Source organism: Pyxicephalus adspersus, chromosome 9 (assembly GCF_032062135.1).
Source record: "Pyxicephalus adspersus chromosome 9, UCB_Pads_2.0, whole genome shotgun sequence".
NCBI classification, from domain to species: domain Eukaryota; kingdom Metazoa; phylum Chordata; class Amphibia; order Anura; family Pyxicephalidae; genus Pyxicephalus; species Pyxicephalus adspersus.
The window spans coordinates 40,110,743-40,131,963 of record NC_092866.1 but is presented as its reverse complement, the minus strand read 5'-3'; the positions used below and the strand labels follow the sequence as shown (position 1 = coordinate 40,131,963).

General features: G+C 38.3%; 1 protein-coding gene across 1 annotated transcript in view; it reads right to left on the bottom strand.

The window, feature by feature from the left end:
- The window catches only part of LRRC56 (leucine rich repeat containing 56), a 38,825-nt gene that overhangs the window by 15,790 nt on the left and 1,814 nt on the right, over positions 1-21,221 (bottom strand). The window contains 2 exon segments of the mRNA XM_072421512.1: positions 6,292-6,379; positions 6,684-6,834. Coding sequence (XP_072277613.1) covers positions 6,292-6,379; positions 6,684-6,827 — 232 coding nt within the window. The 5' untranslated portion in view covers positions 6,828-6,834.

The window sequence follows — 21,221 nt, the reverse complement described above, 5'->3', positions numbered from 1 at the left end:
TAGACTACTATTGTTTGTAACCTGACATCTGTCGAGTAAATGTTATTTTTCATTATTTTTATTGTGTGTGTTAATTTACAGGTACAATGTAAAAAACCTGAATCACATTAATTATGTTCTTGGGGGTCAATACACATAAAAAATTAATGACACCCGATTTCAAGTCTGCTCAGTGCCCAATTGGGTGATGTTAGGAAAAACCCAGAAGACTGAAGAACACAGATGGCAGTGCTGGACAAAACAGTGAGTGCTAGAAAGAAGAGGGAAGCCGTGACAGCGCGGGACTCAATGGGCTCGGTTTGTGGATGGGCTGAGGGTTTTTCACAAATATTATTTCAAGGTAAATTATTTTTTTTTAGTCAAAGTTCCGCTTTAACTAAGTCTTCATTTTTATTCTGGACTGGAAATTTATACAGCAGTAATTAGATAAATTGCATATTTCATCAAGGTTTATAATGTAGCTTTTCTGTAATAAAATAAACGGCTCTACTTGTGTTTTGTGGTTATAGTAAATAGAAAACAGTAAGAGAATACATATTAATATAAGTAGTGATGTATTCATAAAGACTGCCAAGCATTGATTCTATTATATCATAACAGTTTCGCTTCCTCTTCACATGCTGGCATAGGCTACTTGGGAGCTATAAGGAAACACCAAATGTAATATATTTATTTTTTATTACTGTTACTTATTTACAACTTTATTGGGAAGACTAAGCTAATATGGTGTTTTATGTTGTATACAGTGATATAAACAAGAATCACCCCCTTTAATATATTCACATTTTGTTGTTTTGCAGCCTGAAATGAAGACACACATAAATATTATTTACTCAATGCAACTTATAACATCCAAGTGAAAGATATAACAGCAACAGTTTAGAAAGAAAAAAAAAGCAAAAAAACAAAATCACTGGGATGGATAAAGTACAGGTAGTCTCAGGCTTACATACGAGATAGGGACTGTAGGTTTGTTCTTAAGTTGAATTTGTATGTAAGTAGGAACAGGTACATTATTTTAATAAACACAATTAGGACAGATGTTTGTCTCAACTTTTTTTAGGCAGTGAGGTGGCAGTTACTGTATAAAATCCTCACTGTGAGTTAATAGCAAACAAAGCAAAAAAAGAACTATATGGAGCGTAGACGTTCATTAACTTATGGAGCAAGCTGTGCTTTGATATGCAAAAAGAAACAACTGCAGAGTTTGTATTGGTCATTAAAGAGTTACAAGAGACTGCAGAAAGAGCTTACCCCCCCCCCCCTTTGGAAGATCCCCCACAACTTTAGCTGTGTTTAGCAAAATATTTTGTCTGCAAGTCATGTACACCACCCCTCCAGAGAGCAGGGAAGCCATGGTTCGTATCTAGGAGGCGTCCGAATGTCAGATGTCCTTAACCCGGGGACTAACTGTATATAGTATAAGATATAACAGCCCCCCCAGTACTTTGTGGAATAACCTTTTACTTTAATTACATCCTTGAGTATGTTTGGATTTTTTTCTACCAACTTTGTACATGCAACAAAAGCCTCATCCAGGGAGTCCTGGAAGTACCATACACTTTATACTTTTTAACTATAGGTTTTACTGTGCTCATAGGGATTGATAAAGCCTTTCAAATTTCTTGCTATCCATCTCCTGACTTTTGCCTGTCCACAATGTTATCCCCAAGAACTTTAGATTATGCCTTGCAACTCATAGTTGTTGAAGCCTTGAGGAACAAGAAAAGGGCATTCCAAAAATATAAAAAAGAAGGATCACCTTCATCTATTTAAAACTATAAAGAATGTAAAAAAAGATGAAAAAAGGATATAAAATGCAAAACTTCAAAATGAAAGAGAGATTGCAAAGGAAAGTAAGGCAAACCCCCCAAAATCTTTAAATATAATAATAGCAAAAAGATCAGATCTGAGGATGTAGGCCCCTTAAAGGATGTCTCTCGGTTGGTAACTGGGGATGAAGAAAAGGCAGATTTACTAAACACTTTTTTTAGCTTTGTGTACACAAAGGAAAATGGCAGAGCTCAAGTCCAAATTCATAATACCAATGTCACTGCCTTCAATGAGTGAATAAGACAATGGCTCAAAATTGATATGATTAAGAAACAGTTGGACAAAATTAAGGTTGACAAAGCACCAGGACCCGATAGATTTCACCCACGTGTCTTCAAAGAGCTGAGCTTGGTTATTTCAAAGCAATTATTTATAATTTTTTAGAGACTCTTTAGTCACTGACATGGTACCGATGGATTGGCGTAAGGTCAATGTGGTTCCTATCTTTAAAAAGGGAGCAAAGTCATTACCAGGTAACTACAGACTGGTTAGTTTAATGCCTATAGTTGGAAAGGTCCTAGATATTGATAAAGAACCACATAGAGGAGTTTCTGCTAGAAAATAATATTATAAGTGATAGTCAGCAAGGCTTCCAGAAGGACCGAACTTGTCAAACAAATTTACTCTCTTTTAATAAGAAAGTAAGTAAACAGGTGGACAGTGAAATAGCAGTTGATATAGTGTACTTGGACTTTGCTAAAGCATTTGACTCCATACCCCACAGACGGTTATTATGCAAGTTAGGATCAATAGGTCTTAAAGACCGCATCCAGAGAGTCGTAATTAATGATTCATACTCTGAATGGTCTAAGGTTATTTGTGGTGTACCCCAGGGTTCAGTGTTGGGGCCTTTACTGTATAACATCTTTATAAATGATATAGAGTTTGGGATTAAAAGTACAGTTGACAATCAAAAATCGGGCAACCTCCAGACCTGAGGTGCGCCAGATTTTTGAAAATACCGTACTTTTTTTTATACTTACCTCCACACACAGGCCAGCTTTCCTATCGCAGCACCGTGGACATCTGGCACAGTTCCAGGAAGCAGGCAGCAGGGACATCTCAATGTGTATTTAGTTTAGCAAGCAAGACCTAACAGCTGTTTCTGCAGAACAGTGCCACGAAAACATTAGTGGCCAAACAGTGTACTACAGTCCCTGTATTGAAAATGGGATCTGAAATTCATGCTGGTAAACTGAAGGATCCAGATTATCGATGAAAGATAAAAGAACAAGAACACTCTTTGCTGCTGGAGGAAAACAAGTTTAAGCTCTGGATAAGGAAGGGACTCTTCACATTAAGGTCTGTGAAAATGTGGAATCGGCTCCCTCATGAAGTAGTTTCAGCAACTACTATAGATTGCTTTAAGAAAAAGCTGGATGCTTTTCTAGAAGCACAGAATATCACTGGGTATTAAGGATTTAAAGTAAAGATAACTTAACGTAAAGAGACTGTTGATCAAGGGAACATCTGATTGCCTAATGGAATCAGGAGAGAATTTTTTCCCATGTTGAAGCAAATTGTACCATTGTTTTATTTTTTCCTTCCTCTGGATCAACTATGTCCTTTAGGGTTTTATATATGGGATATGGATATTTCCCAAGTGGTTGAACTTGATGGACTTTTCAACCTAACCTACTAGGTAACTATGTTTGTCTTTAGCTGCACTGCCAAGAAATGGCATGCTTCAGGAATAGCTGTTTATTTGCTGAACTACTCAAAATGATTGAAATTAATCACAGATTGAAGCCAATTACGTAGCTTGGAGTGCAATGGAGAAAGTAGTTATTGCAGATTGAGAAGGGCCAGGTGAATCTTTATTCATCTCAGTGATTCTGTTTTTCCTTCTTCTTTTTATCTGGACTATTGCTATAATATCTTTTACTTGGATGTTATAAGTTACATTGAGTAATTACAGCGGAAATGTTGTGTGAATATTGTGAAGGACGTCATTCGTATAAATACCCACTGTACATTATATTATGTGAAGATAAATATTGGAGATAACATTTTTTGTGAATGATTTTAAAGATATATAGAGAAAAGAACATTATTAAACACGTTAGGTTTTTGCTGTCTGTTTCCTGTAGGGAAATTTCCCCACTTTTCCTGCCCAGAAAACAGAAAATATTTTCATGGACAGTTGTAACTAAAGCTGGTGTCCCTATTTAAAGATATCTTAAATGCAGACAGTAATAAAACCCAGGTTCTACCCCTTTCTCACTACGTAAAAGTAAAAATAAAGGTATCAAGGAGATGACAAATAAAAGAAGATGAACTTAACTGTAATAATATCTTATGTATATTTTTATTCATCTATGTATATGAGACAGTCTTTTCAATCATCTTATCTGAATGAAAACAATAAAATTTCTGTAACAATGGTTGGTTGGCAGATTCTGTGTGATCTGGACTGCTGTGGCTTGAAGCTGGAAATGCCAGGTTTTAAGTGATTTTTTTTATTTAGGAGACATAGTTTGGTAATATTGAACTATGCCCTGATAAATTAAAGGATGTGTGAATTTTAAATGACAGATCTTCTTTAAAAATAACCAAGGACTGGGATTGCATGAGTGCTGAGTATGCATGTTCCCCTCACATAATATAAAATCATCCAGAGTCACAGGATGGTTAGCCTTTGACATATTCTTTTATTGGTCCCACTGCACTAGATGGAAATCTGAATAATGATTATTTCCTATGATTTATTGTGTACCACTGACCTTTGTGATATATGATTAAAAACATAAAATTGAAAAATATGATTAAATAAAGACTGTGGTGCTTTGTGTTGATGTTTAGAATGATAAGCAATGATATATAGAACTGCAAAAAAGCCTTGTCTTGATCACAGCAAGCAATAAATATATTGTAGGTCTTCTGATCTGTATTTTCAGTATAAAGAGATATAGGGCCTGATTTATGAAGGCTCTCAAAAGCTGGAGAGGATACACTTTTATCAGTGAAGCTGGGATGAAGTAATTTGCTATTTGCTAGCAAATGTTTTAAACCATGGGCCAGAGCCATTCCAGGTTTGCTGGATCACCCAGCTTCACTGATGAAAGTGTATCCTCTTCAGCCTTGGAGAGGTTTAATTAATCAGGTCCATAGAGAAAACCATATATATAATGCCTTATAACAGGTAATTCATGTATAATATTACTGTGTAACTCATTACAGAACTTCATCTTACATTACTCATCTACAGAAGCCTCTCTATTGGGGGAAAACCTACTGAGAACAAATAAAGTGTCAAATTAATTTTTGATGATGCTAAGCTTTGCCCCTTTTCTAAAATGCACAACTGCGGGTGAAAACACCCTGCATACATGGATGTACGAGTCTGTTGGTTTTCCACATAAAAGGTAAAAACAGTTGTGTTGTGCAATTTTTGTAGAGAAACAATTTTTTCTTATGAAGGGCACAAACACCAATATCGACTATTTAATCAATTGTTCAATGTGGCCAACTGTATAAATTCAATGTGATCAATGATAACTGACTAGCTCAATCACTGTAGTTATTCACCATACATAAATTCCAGTAAAAAAGGGGGGTGTACTGGAAATCCAAAAGCTGCTCTAGAGGCCCAATATCCTTCTTCACAATTATTTAAAACGGACAAACAAGTTGTTTCATGTTGTTCCTTTGAGAAAAGGGGTCATTGTTTCCCCAAAATCGATATTGGACTTCATGGAACCCCAGTAAACCACTTTTTTGTACTTGAGTCTTAGTGTGCTCTCGCTCTTGCTCTGTTTTTATTGCTGTATATTTAGGAATGTTTACTCTAATTGTCCTGATTACAAATGTTAGTGGAAATAAAGGATTAGTGAGGATGATTTCCCAATATCGAGCTGACACCAAACCAGAAATAGAGTGGAAATCTTCCAATGGTGACACTTGTTCCTGTGAAAACTGTCTATGAGTTGATTTTTCTCACATTAAAATTATATCCTCCTTTTACTCTACATGGCAGGAAGATAACAGAAATAACCCTAATAATACACAGATAGCAAAAATGAATTGAAGTGCTTATAATTTTTCCAAAATGAAAAATAATGTTTTAGGTATAGAAATACTGTAAAGAGACAGAGAAGGAGATATTCAACCTTAAAATGAGCAGCAACAAGGGACTTTCCTTATTAGGATTCAGTGAGCAGTACCACTTGGTAAACAAAGCTCAAAGCAATTGTGCCGCAAGGGCAATGAGACGAATATTGTACACAAGCTCCAACACCACAATATCATTGTGTTTTTTTTATATATATGTATCCAAATGTTACAACACAAGAAGTGATATATTCCACATCTCTCAAAGCACTCCAGCAGCTACAGCATCCTGAGGCACAGGTTCAGGTAATCAATTTCCAAAGTCATCATTTTGAAAGTGTGGAACACTGAACATATTTTCCCGATAGGGCCCTCTCTTTAACCCCTCACCTAGAAAGCATCCCTCACCAAAATTCCCCAAGGTGTGATCCCTAGTGTCCACACACATCTGAAGACTTGTGACTTCGTGAAGGTCATCTGTTCCAGTAATTGTTTTCTGTATAGAAAAAAAGATGTTAACAGTTTAATATCAATGTTCAAAGAACATCAGGCCTGATTTATTAAAGCACTCTATGGCTAGAGAGGATACACTTTTGTCAGTAAAGCTGGGTGATCCAGCAAACCAGGAATGGATTTCCTAAAATCATTTGCTAGCAAATGTTTTAAATCCTTGAACAGATCTATTCCAGGTTTGCTGGATCACCCAGCTTCACTGATGAAAGTGTATCCTCTCCAGTCCTGGAGAGCTTTAATAAATTAGGCCCATTAAGTTCAAGTGTATATTTGTGATAAAGTCTTACCAGTCTGCCTGGGGACAGGTACTCATCTACCAGGCTTTCATCTTTATCGTTGTCTAGTGGACTTGGGTTTAGTGATCCTTGCCAGCCCAGATCTGTCACCCTGACACTTGGAGTACTAGGACGCCTCTCTAGTGTCTTATCCATGGTACACCTAGAAAAAGGCCAAAGTCGTAGATTAAAGTAAAAATTAAAGACAATGCAAAGATATTTGATCAAAGATATCCCATGACAAAATTTCAGTATCCTTTGAACTTCCTTTGAACTGAACCCAAAGTATCAGCAGGGTTTACTTTTTACTTTAGGAGCTTTTAAAATCCTTTCCCGTAAAAAAAAAAAATGAATTAATTATTAAAAAACTTGGTAAAATTTTGATACAGAATACACAATACAATTAGGATAATGTAACAAGCTCAATGAAATAGATGCATAAATATTCCACAAGCCACTCCAGGTGAGCCCAAACTCCAGACTACACAATCACATAATAGGTGCTGGTTTGGCTCCTATCCACCGATGCAATCAGTTCTACTAGCCACAGGAGCACCGCACACTGAGATACAAAACAACATTCTTCTTTTATTTACATGGAATCAGGAATGCGCTCCACTCTGACACATTTTGCACTGAGCACAGTGCTTTTCTAAAGAATGGCTAAACTATACCAATCTACCTTTAAACAAATATGTAATTTACAGCAATCTCACATGACTATTCAATTCCATTATTTTCCTGTAAACCAAAGTACCTGTAATGTGCATTTGTTTTTTTATTGCTACACTTTACCATAGTATTATATATATTTTCTATATGTAGCATGATGTAGAATGATACTCATGCTAATGCAAACATTGAGGTAATTATTTGTGATATAAATGTTATAAATGTACTTTTTACTGTGTAACTGAATATTTTCAAACAATGAAAGTTTTTTTTCCTGCTTGTCATTTTAAGAAAAGAAGAAAAAGTGATATACTCACTTCTGGAACATAAATTACATTTCTAGAAAATATGTCTAGACCTAAGAAGCGTAGAAAAAAAGACAAATTTTAAAGCTAAATGTTTATATTAATGGTATATAAATATAAAACTTTATATACCTATAAAGTTAAATGAATCACATTTTGAAAAACAATTTGCAGTAGTATTTACATTCTTTCTTTTCCACTTGCTTGAGTGGATTCTGGCCCAGTGATGGTGATACACAAAATATTAACATTGCTTAAAGCAGATAAAAAATAGAAACATCTGAAAAAATCGTCAGATGTGTAACACACAGAGCCAGCCACTGAAGACAAAGTAACACCTGGAGGAGTTACATCCTCAGTGCCCCTTAAATGGATGAAGAGGATTGTTGTCTTCCTGGAAGCCCACTGTGCAGTCAGCGGCAAACATGGCAGCTCTTACTTGTGCAGCAAGGATAGGTCCTGGATCACTGCCAGGTGTCTGCACACAGGTAAGTCTGTGCTATAATGATTACCTGATTATGGCAGAAGCTCACTACCCAGCAACAAGTACAGCTCCTTTTTAGAGCATCCAGAAGTTCTGTTTATGGTTTATGTGTATCTAAGTGCAAGGTATCAGAAATCTTCACAAGCAGGAAAACAATAGGTTAACCTCAACATATTTCTGTTACTAAAAGTTTACCAATGCTAAAGTTACTAAAAGTTTGTATTTCACTATATAATAGATAGAGACTTCTATATGTATGATGCCAAACAGACTGAACAGGATTAGATAAGGCTAAAGTTTAATATGCTTGCATTCTGCTTTTCATGGGTACCCCCAACCCAACCAACATGCTAGTAACATTTTTACCTAATACTTTCTTGTTTTCATTTTGTAACCTATCTTAATCCCAGTGACTTCATTAGTAGGTCTCTGCTTCTCTATGCAGTGCCGGGTAGGTTGGCAGGATGCTGCACATATTTATGCAAATTTATGCAAATATGAAAATTCCTTGATGTGGGATGTCAATGTCAGTCAGTGGGCATTCACTTGTCAGTCTTTATTTGATAGCGGACCACCCCAGATAGTGCCCATATGTGATGCTCAGTCTCCATTATGAATTTTAACGAAGCTTGAAACATACCTTAGATAATGTCTGTACACTAACAATTATCAACTTTCTCCTGAAACCCACATAGTGTTCACGTGTGCATTTGTATCCTGCAGAGGCAGCGACTTAGCTAAGAAATTGTAAAGCGATAATAATGCATTCTCATTATAACCGACTCACCTATAGTCTACATAACAGTGGGATACAGTCAGAAGTTGGGAAGTTTAAAAATTGCAGGAGGCACCTGAAATCAGACTGACTCTTTGTATAAAGGTGGATACTTCTACGGTTAGTAGTCTCAGGAGAAGCAATTATTTTGCACAGAATGTGAGTGAGAATCTTGAAGTACAACGTGGCAGCTAGTATTGAATACACTGAATACATTCAGATTGAGCTGTCCATGGATGACGAATGATTGAGCTTCCAGATTTTTAAGTCTACCTGTAAACCTTAAAATGGAACTAAAGTTTTACTTTAAAAGTTTGTGATCAGGCAGGGCTTTATTGCAGAAACAGACAAGTCCCTTCTGCAATAAGCATTTATACTTGTCTGATCACTGACTTCATCCATCAAACTCTTGGAGCTGCGCATGCTCAGCTCAGTGTTGGTTGCTGGGATACCTGGCACTTCCCGGCTTTCCCTGCAGGACTGAATGCAACTCTTGCACACTTGCTGGGAATTACGTCATCCTGGCCCAGCCAATCATGATGGCAATAGATCGTAATCAGAAAAAGAGAAGAAGGAAGAAGATGGTGGCGCAGAACAGGGACAGGTGAGTGTACATAAGGTTTAGTTCTGCTTTAGTCTGTATAATCTAAATGAAAGATTCAGTGACACAATAGAATCTAATGGAATACCTGGAGAAGGTGCGCTGATTTGGTCCTGACGACTACAACAACCTCCTTGACTGGTGGACAAATGATATTAAATGTTTGATCTGATTTTGGGCAATCTAGGTCTAATTATACGGACAGTTTCTTTATTAATTCTAACCTTACTAAGAGAAGTTAATGGTTCTGATCAGCCAGAATCTTTGTGGTGTTAGCATGACTTTAGTGTGTTGACAATGCCATTCATTTTTATACAAACCAAGAGCCCTAAGGTGTTTTGTTTGTGCACATGTAAGATGTCAGTTACATCATAGGTCACTGAAAGCCTCTTCAAGTACAGCAGAAATGTGCGGAGAACCTAAAGAGGTAAATCTACACAGACAACTGTTCAATATAGACCTATACGCCAACAGGCAAACTGTACACATATCCACCTAGGCACTGTATACAAATAACTTGAGTCAAATGGGTAATTATTAATATTTGTAGTTCTTATTAACAGAAACCAGCAAGGTTGACTTACATAAAAAAGTCTGAATAAAACTTTATTCTTTCTTTTTGCTATGGGTTGCTCTAGATACTACTGAAGACAGGGTAATCTGTATAGGCCTTCCTGTTGTCTATCACTAATATTAGAAATATTTGTTGACTCAGTCTTTTGCCTAGAATGAAGAACATTACACAATGACAAGGTCATGCTAGTAATGATGAATGAATAATTTATGTAAATGAATGAGCAATGATTCAGTGCTTCCCAATCCTAACCTTGCTAATCACTGCACCTCTGCCTGAAGTCCATCTAAACAGTTAAATAGCTGTGCCAGTAATGACTTCATTTATTGATGCAGCAGTAAAAGGTAAAGATGCAGCAATGCAGTCTTTAGTCAACACTGGGAATGTGAAAGTAGTGCCAGACTGTTTTACCAATATATTCGCTTTCAATTTCTGACCTCATGCCTAAATTTAGGCACTTACTTAATGCTGTTGGTCTCTGACGACATTATTGATAAATGTCCAGGTTATTTTTTCAGTACCTTTTAATTTGATGAAGATGCTGGAAGCAATTGGCTATACTATGTGTAAACAATGCCAGTCTTGTTAAAGGGGAATTTTATTAAGATTACATTTCACCTCTGGTTAGAACCACTTAGATCATTTGTTCTAAACCAGTAGTACCTGTATCTAAGGGGAAGGTTTTAAATATTAATGGGTTTTTTCTTATACCCTCATCATAAAGAGAGATTCGGACTTACAACAGGAGCAAGAACTCACTGCCCCCCTATTTATTCTCTATGGAGCTGCTGTGGGTGGAAGCTACTAGTAGGAACTAACTACCCCTAGGCAGCGGTTTACTGGCATGAGGAAGAACTAACCACACTGCAACCTTATTGACAGCCAATTCTAGCAAATCTAGCAAAAGTATTTTTATTGGTATTGGTACAGAAAACTAAATGAGGGGAATCCTGAACATAAGTACATTCATGCCACAAATGTGGGGGTTATCAGGGCTTTTTCAAAAGGACATAAACACGTCATTTGTTCATCTTACTTTTTACAAATGTCTACAACTGCTTAGCAGGCATTTGGAAGTGGTTGGGTCCTTGTTCTCCCATGAGAGGCGGCATATAGAGAATTATCAACACCCGAAAATTGCAACACAGCCACACTGCCTGCTTGCTGGTTCCTTCACATTTTCTGTGTGAAACTCTAGTAATCCGCTGGTTTAACCATCTGGCTGAACAAGCTCTAAAGGTTGGATATTTTAAAGGGAAAGACAGATTAAAAATATTAGCATGTATACAGGGCTTTTTACAACCTTTTTCTGAACAAAAGTGGATCCAACACTCTGCTGTTGTTTACATGATATTCAACACCTATCCAAGCAGAAAGATGTGGACAGTGGTTTTTATATTCACCTGCATGCAGAAATAGATTAGGAACAAGAGAGAGCCTAGGCAGGGTAGCAGCTTTGTCCTTTTCCATCTTTTGGATCACCTCTCATAAAGACTGCAATAGGTACAGAGAAGCCTTACCAATATTTAAAATTGTAACCTTCCATATGAGTACTGAGAAGGGGGTGAATAGAATGACCATTGTGTTATCCCCTGGTTTGTTGAAGGAGCCTAAAAAATGAGCTTGGATGGTTGGAATCCTGACATCTAGTGGGCCCTAGGTTCCTGTTTATGATGCTTTGTGGATGTGATCTAATCCTACACATAGCAGCTTTGAAGGAAAACATAAGGTAAGCAACAAACTCAGAATGGATTTCTTCAAATTCATTTGCTTGCAAATGTTTTGAATTTTGGACCAGATCCATTCCAGGTTTTCCGGATCACCCAGCTTTACTGATGAAAGAGTATCCTCTCCAGCTTTGGAGAGCTTTAATAAATAAGGCCCTTCAAAGCTGCTATGGCCAGCTAGCCTTGAAGAGCTTTAATAATTAGTCCCACAGTCTTTTAGAAGCCAGGAGATTATATGTAAGTTAATGCAGGAAGCATATCACTGTCTATCCAGCATTGGAAGAAGATAAAGACTGCACTCACTGAAAAGTGACCTTAAATTATATTGACCTGCAACTACCAAAACATACAGTATACAGCAATACAGCACAGCCAAGACCAGACTTCCCTTTTCAATTTGCCCTTCCTTTGCCCCAAAATCTTAGCTTGAACAGACAAAGCCTCTAAAACAGCAGTTACATTTATGCCAATAAAGAAAAAAATGGAATTTAGATAAATACATTTACTGCAAAATATATAAAATCTTTGTGATGCATTCCTCCATATTTTTCTCATCTCCGGCCCTATAATGAGGGAAAATCCCAACATTGTAACCGAGATGTGATGTACGGATTTGTAGAAGGAACACTTCTATTAGTAACAACTTGCTATGGTGAGTTTTTCTCACGCTTTCCATAGATTTTCTCTTACTTCCTGTCACGTCATCCTTCTCAATAAGATCCAAACATAAATAACAGCTCCATGGATCATATAGCCCTATCATAAAGCAAACAAAATTCATGGCTGGAGCTTTACTTTTCTAGAGTTTCAGTTTTAGGTGTAAAGAAACTTGAAGTTTTCAGGAAAATAATAGGTCAATTCTCCTAAAGCCCAACTCCAGGTTATTTTTTTAATTTAAAAAAAGGCCCTCCAGAAGTAATTCATCATAGAAGACCTGGGACATACTGTGAGGGCAGGGTACCATGAACCCTTCCTCCAACAGGAGATGTAATGATGAAGACAGCTGCCAAAATGTCATCACTTCTGCACCAGTCTCTGCACCATTAAAGACCTTCCGTCACTGAAAAAGAAATAAAAAGGGGCCAGAGGAACACATGACCTAATGAGGTAAATATAACAAAGCAAATAAAATAAAACTGGGCTTTAAATTTGATATAAATCAGGGAAATACATTTAAGAATTCTAAACTTCTGCCCTACATTTCAGCCAGGCATAGGTTTATAGTAGGGGTGTCCAAACGTTTTGCAAAGAAGGACAGATTTAGTGAGGTGAAAACGTGTGGGGGCATATCATATCATATCATCTTGCCGATTATGCCTGCCGAGTAGTGGCCTGATAACTGCAAGCCGGTTGATCAACTCTAATGAAATATAAAATAGCTTTTTTGTAGGGGTGTATTTTATACTGTGGTCAACAGTGCTGGCGGGCCGCAAATTATTGATTTTATGACAGAGACTGGAGACCGGTGGAAATCTAAACATGGGCCGCAATTGGCCCCCGGGCCGGACACTGGGCTTGCCTGGTTTATAGGCTCCTCTTCCATACTGAAATTATTTCCTGATTTTACTGCACACAGTCAGCTTCTCACAATGTGCAGTAGAAGCTGCAGCAAGTCAGATAAAGCCCTACTCTACTGGCTGATGGACATCCAGCAATACTTAGCCCTTTTCTCCCCAGCCTTACTGTCCCTCTCTAGCTCCTTTAAGTTACAGTATTGGGTGGCCTGCAAGAGTGTGGGTGCTGCAAGGGTGCTGTGATGTTTTGAGGTAGCCAAGTACAGCACCCTGTTGGCCATCCCACCAGTCACAACCTTCTTGCATTGCGTAGAGAAGCATATAAACAAAGTGGGTTAAAATATCATTAGCATGTTGACGAAGGGGAAAAGAAAAACCAGGGAAAGAAAAATAATAGCACATTAAACTTCAGCTTCAGGTTTAATCTTTAAAAATCACTGAACTGCATGGATAATTTTTTCCTGGCATAAGACAACTGTCAGGAATGTCTTGCTTTAGGAAACCGACATGGGGCATAGTATGTCTTTGATCTGGAAAGTTTTATGTTGTAGACAAAGCAAAGCGGGAACTTTTCTTCCCTGCCAATAAGGCAAGTCTGGATTTGTAAAAAAAAAAAATCCAGTCTGAAGAATTCTGCTAGAAAGGCAGACAGACCACTACATAACCTTCCTGTTGCATTTTTTTTTTATTATGCAGCATGTGCATTATAGAAGGACCAGAAAAAGTGCAGCGTTTGAACTTCTGATAGAATGCACTGATGAACCATGACACGTAATAGACAATGCACCTTCACTGCACCAAACAAGGCCGCCAAGACCCGATGGAAGCCAAGGCCACCATGTGGAATATAGCTGTCTATGAAAGGCCCAGGGCTGAATATTAAACCAAATAACTGCTCTGGAACTGTTGGGGACACATATGTATCATCTAAATTAGCTTCCAATTTCACTGTGTGGCAACGCCAGTGTTCTCCCCAGCCCCGTTTAGCCGGGTGCACCACCCAGCACTTTTCAATAACCACCCGGGTATTTTTGGGTGGTTACTAGAGAGTTGGGTCACATTACAATTTCTTGCCAACTGGCTTAAAAAAAAATTCTGGGTTCAACACTGAACGCCATGGAAAACTCTGCAAGGAGAAAACAATCTCACAGGCTAGTCAAGTATAGAAACGGCCACCTAAACCTCATTTACAAGATTGATCAACAGCTACTTGAAGAGTTTGCTTGAGGTCACTAACAATTCCACTACTTACTAAATATAGGGTATTACATACCATCAATGACCTTGGCTGCTTAGAAAGCAATTCATATAATGAATAAAAACTGTGAGCGGCTATCCAGCTACCCAACACCACTACTGGGCTTAAAAAAAATTCAAATTGGATTTACGGTTCTTCATGCCTAATTCTAGAGTTGGGCTTTAATCAAAATTTTCTGCAATCCCCTGAAATCAGAATAAATCAGACTTCACATATGTAAGGGTTAGCTAGGCTTTTTCCAGCATAATAGAGTTTGGTGGACTAGTACAGTACAATGCCTGAATGAAAAATCACATAAAGATATAACAATATCGGAGACAAACAAACAAAAAAAATAAAATAAAAGGGATCACTAACACAGGGACACAAATGTGTTATATAACTTGGTCCATGATGATAGATTTGCTACACTTAAGACTTAAGAGATTTTTGACATAGGCTTAAAAATGTCTGTGCATTAAGAGTTGTCTCTGTAGGACCCTTAACCACAAATCAGATCTCAAACACTTAACAATCCCAAAGGGCATTTACAATGCATTATAGAAGTCCTACATTAAAGTAAAACAATGCTGAAATCAATGCAATATGTCTAAACGTGAAGCCGTTGAGAGGTTCTACTTCTGTTAAATGAGAACAATCCAGAAGAAAAGCAAGCACTAACTATTTACTCTACTATATTTCTATATATATATATATATATATAGTATATATATATACTCTCTCTATATTTACTATATAAAAATATTCTGCTAAAATATGGTGGTTAACTCTCCTGTAACTTTTGTTTCGAGCTTTAATGTAATAATAAATAAGTAAAATATATAAATTCAAAGCAACAAAATAATTCTAAGTTCACCACTACAATCCGTTTTGTATTGCAAATATCTGATTAGAAGGTTTTTATTTGTAGCTTTTTTTAACCTTTACAAACACCTAAACCTCCAGATAATCTAACTCTAAACATCTTCAGATAAAATGAATAAAGTAAAAGTGTTTTTTTTGCTAAAAGCTTGGGGTAAAATCACGTATTAGAATAAAGGCATCCCTAAATATATCAAAAATAGGGATATGCCTTGCTTACTAAACATAAAGTCATCAGCGGTATAGGAAACCTCTAAAAATATTTGTGTTTAAGTGGTCCTAGAAGTACAACACAAAAAACACAGAATAAAATTTTCAGATACCCATAGAAAGAATCCAATAGCTTAGATCAGTTTGAAAACTCAGAAGGTTCTTATTATATTTAAGACATTTTAAAAAAAATAAGCCCTGCTGTAATTAGAATGGGTTATTCCTAAAATTACAAAGAACAGTTGGAAACGAAGTACCTGACATCAAAATATGGAAAGTATTGTATGACATTGGAGTTTATTTGTCATGGAAACATGGTCATGGTTAGGTATTTATCTGATCAGGACGCCCTTTCTCTCAAATTACTGGTAAGTTTGGAGCGCTTTTAAATCCTTGCTACTGCTAGGTACATTGTGGAAACAAGACATCATTACCCCATATTGAACAATAATGTAACTGAATATTCCTTTGTTATTTTTTGTAAAGCCCCATCCTCATTTTACAGCGAATGTCACCAGTGTTCTCCCCAGACCCTTTTAGATGGGTGCACCACCCAGGATTTTAAAGTAACCACCTGGCTGTTTTGGGGTAGTTACTGAAAAAGTTGTATCACAATACAGGGACCACTATTCTATTACAGCTTTTTCCCACTCTTAAAAATATATACTTAAAAAAAATTCTGATCACTATGTTATTGTAAGTATAAAAAAAATGTTGCGCCGAATACCGCTAAGTTTTGGGAAAAGCAGATGTTGTCTGCATATAACAGGCATAGGTATTCCTGTTGTTGCATTTGTGTGCTAAAGGATAAGGGATGTAGGGTTTAGTAGTGTAGGAGTGCAGAGGTGACTTGTGCTTGGCTGGGAGAACAAGTGAGGGCTGCAGAATTTGGCAATACAAGCTAGGTTCAGAGTTGAGTAGCACAAAGCTAAAGGCAGACATTAGAGTGTGGTTATATTAGCAGTGTACAAGCGGTGCAGAGATAGGTAGTTTAATGCTGGGTTCACAGGTGATGGGTCCAGAGCTAAACAGTGCAAATGGGTTGCAGAGCTGGGAGGTGCAGAGCTGCCTGAAAATTTGAGGGTTGCAGGGGTGAGCAATGCAAGGCTGGGTGCAGAGTTAAGTTGCGTACACACTTCCAATAATTATGGTTAGAAATGAACGTGGAAAATCATTCACAAAAAAGGTGACCAAGGACGCCGACGAACGAGGATGTCGTTGGAAACGAACAACCGTCATGGTGGATCTGACTGGCCGACGATTGTTCGCTATCTATCGTGTGTACGGTTGTTCAGTGATCGTGCATGTTTCTGCAATACACATTCTCCTTTACAATGTCACTCCCTGCATCGTTCAAACGATTGTATCTAGCAGGTGTACACTATTGGTGGATTATATTTGAACGATCACATTGTTACAGAATGTACAGAATTGTGCACAATACAATCGTTCAAATATAATTGCGCACAATCATTGATCGGTCGTAATCGTTCGTTTTCTAGCGATAATTATTGGAAGTGTGTACCTAGCTTTAGGCTTAGTCTATACGGACGTTTTCCCCAGCGTTTAACCTGAGGCTTTAAAAGCCCATGTTTGAAATTCCTATGCACTCCAATGGGCTAATCTACACCAGGACGTTTCCTTGAGGCAAGTTTATGGGAGTTATCTATAACGTTGCTTGCAATGCTTAAAAAATTAAAACAGGGGATTAACGCTGGAAAACACCCAAAAACGCAGGTTAAAGCTTTTATTGATTTTAATAGGACGTTTTCATGCATTTTCCTGCGTTTATATCCCCTAAACATGTTAAAAATGCAGGAAAAACGTGGGAAAATGTGGCATAGACATTTTCCAGCGTTTTAAAGGCAAGCTTTAAAACGCTAATAAAAATGCATTAAAAGGCACATAAACGCAGTAGGAACATTTACATGCGTTTTCAGAAACGTCCGTGTAGACCCAGCCTTAGGCATATAATTTTCTGCACGCTACATATAGCACACACTCTGCACACTAACACTGAGAATTTCATGAAAGGAGTAATTACCACAAATCAGAGTGCTGCCTCCCAGGCATCAATTCCCACTAAGCAAAAACACAAGTGCTATACTGAAAAGTGAAAAGTAACTTCATGTGGGAACACTGCTAAGCAATGCTTGTATCTAAACTGCCCACATACCTGCCCCAATATAATTTATAAAACACAACAACCTTTTGTAAGGAAAAAACCTAAATAATGAGGATCTGTTTGTGGCCTCTCCTAATACTCTGAACACATAGTTCAGAAAGTCTTAGCCAGGAAAGAAAACCAATGCTACCATTATGCAACAGGAACAGTCTGTCTCTGTGTAAGCTGGACTGTCATGTAGCATCAAAGGAGGGAAGGCAAAGACAGCCTATGTACTGCTGATTTCTTACTACAAGGCAAGGATGCAAAATGTTACATTGATTTTTATTTTTTTATCAGGTCCTTATTTTATAACAGCCGGAGATCCTCACCAGACGTACGCCAGCACAGTATTATGCACCGGTTTCAGAATATGTGTAAAACACTTTGTAGATGAAACATGAACAGGAAATGTCTAACTAGCTCTCCATGAAACCTGTAAATTCACAAGCTAGCTGGGCTGATCAGCGCAGATGTTTTTCACATCTCTGGTAGTTACATTACGTCCCCCTCAATTCACTGCTTACAATAAATCTCGCATATGTGCTTTCAAATGGTAATGTGTTGTTCTTGTCTTTTTCTCTGTTACTCAGGATTACAAAAAAACACAAATGTAAATTTCCAGAATGGAATGAATAACTCATTGGAGAAAGTAGTTATTAATTGTTCATAAAAAACTCTTTAAGGAATTAACTATTTACAGTCATGAATGCAGATCACATTTGCTGAATACACTGATCACAAAAGTGTTAGAACCGTGGATAGGTGAAGTAAATAACATTGGTCATCTTTTTAGAATGACACCTGGCATGGGGTGGGATATATTGGGCAGCAAGTGAACAGGAAGAAGGAAAATATGCAACGGTAAGGATCTCCTGAAGTTTGACAAAGGCTAAATTGTGATGGCTAGATGACTGGGTAGGAGCATCTCTGAAATGGCTTGTGAGCTGTTCCCAGTAATCAGTGGTAATACCTATCAAAAGTGGTTCAAAGAAGGACTACGGGTACACTGATAACAAAGGAAAGGGTGCCTAAGGCTCACTGATGATGTGCAGGAAGGAGGCTGGACAATCTGGTCTAATCCCACAGAAGATCATGCACCATGTTGTGTAAATCTTGGCTCTCTATGCAGTGTTTCCATATACAGAGCCAGCCGCTGGGTCAATATAACTCCTGTGGCTGAAAACGATCACCATGCATGGAGGTCCGCTGTTGGGAGTAGGTGGTAAAGATGGTGCCTGTGGATGAAACAATAACAGAATACTGGACCTGTCATAGGTGAAGGGTAGCTGCACACGGATAAGTCTGTGCCATAATTAGCAAGTATACCGCCTATTCCTAATGAATATGGCAAAAGCTCACTACTCACCAATGAATTTAGCTCTGCTTTAAGCTGCACAACATTCACCACTGTCCACCCCCAAAAGAGCCTGCAGTGGGTACCCGAGAGTCTGAACTGTCCATCAACAGCCTAAACTTCTTTTCATCCAGTTTTATTTAGATCATATAGATGGCCAAGCGCATGTGAGTCATGTGAGATGGCAGCAGGATGTGCTTTGGGAGCAAGGCAGGCTGGAGAAGGCAATGTGATGTAGAGCAGCAGTCGCCAACCGTTGGTCCGCGGGAAAATTTTACTGGTCCACGGCTCTGGTCGGTGCACCCCCGAGCGGGATCAGAAGAAGGACCCTGATGAGGGAGCGCACTGGCCAGAGCCGCAGACTATGTCCCACGTACAAATCCCTGGCTCAGTGAAGTGGCGGGCTGTCTCTGGACACAACCGCCCACTCTCCCATTGCAGGCTCAGATCTACAATGGGAATTGGGTGGGGTTATACCATCATGACGTCACTATGTGGGCGGTTTCTCACCCTTTGGGTGACACACACCTCTCCGCACATGTGTGGTCAGGAGCTGGTAATTTTAATTGTCCGTGGGACCAAAAAGGTTGGCGACCACTGATGCAGGAATCTGGTAAACACAACACCTTCAGAAATCAGCAGACTGATGAGCTCACCTCTTTGTCACTTTGCACTATTCTCCTAACAGCATTTCTCTTGTTAGTACACAATACATTGTTTCAGCAAGGCAGGAGGTCGCTTTAACTGACCCGGTGTTCTCCCCAGTCCCATTTAGCTGGGTGCACCACCTGGGACTTTTCAGTAACCAAACGCTTTTTTTAGGTGGTTTCTGAAGAGTTGGGTCACCAACCACCTACAATTTCCTCCCACACGACTTCTGGGTTAAACACTGTTGACCTTTGAAAAGCAGTAAAAACTTGACAAGTGCTACCCTTTCCCCTGGAAGTAATCAGTCCAGGCAATTGGCTGTGCTGGCATCATCAGAACCTATAAATACATATTGATCTGCCAGAACTGCACAAAACTCCTAATTCCCATTGTGGGACTGAGTAGTGTCAATCCTGCCTCATTCACCTGCCTAATACATCACCTAAACCTTGATTTATTGCAGTCTGTGCCTTTTCAGGGGAGATTCACTCTCACTATTGGTGTTATACCTATTACACTCACTGCAGAAAGTGAAAGTTCTGCATACTTGTACTAGATCAGTTATGTAGAAAGTAATGAAGCCACTGGATTGGCAAGGCAGGATAGAAGGAGAGGTCTGCATTGCAGCTTCCATACTTCTCTTGGAACAGGTTTCCTTTAAAGTTTAGTTCAGGTCTCTTTTTTTAATATCCCTCAGATGCTAATAAATCAGATCTGGCTGCAATCTTCACATCATTGTGACTGTACAGTCTTCTCCCGATGTACTAACATGATGCTAACACATTCATGGTGGGGATGAAGGCACACATGTAGTGATCCCGCCAGTGTTTATGTTTCACCATTACAGCATGACATCAGCACATTCTAACAAGGAGGACACTGAGTGTAAAAGAGATGCAGCCACTCACCAGACATCAACACCATGGGTAAGAGATGGTCACATGCCATGGCACAAGTCAGGTCCCTAAAGATGAGCACATTTTAAATATTTTTTTATCATATTTAAACATTTTAAACTATGATATAGATGCAGTCTCCGTTATATGGGGCACACTTCATTTTTAATTATTGGTTTATAGTAACTAGAAATAAAATTCCTGAGGTGTTGTCCATTGCAAGGTTGGATCTTTTATATGGGAATTTCATAAATCATGGAAGCCAGTAACTCATCTGCATTTTCATTCTGGGTCAATGATTTAGAAAACATTGAAGCCTTAGAATCAGCCTAAAGCTATGTACAGACGTCAGATCACTGTCGCTGGAAACTATGTTTTTGTGGTTGCTTCCAGTGACAGATGAACGAGTGCTGTACAGAGTGTAGTTCAATTTTTTGGGAAGGGGAGAGAGAAGGATGAGCAAGTTGCACCCCACTCTGCTCTGGTTCATAGGAAAAAACAACA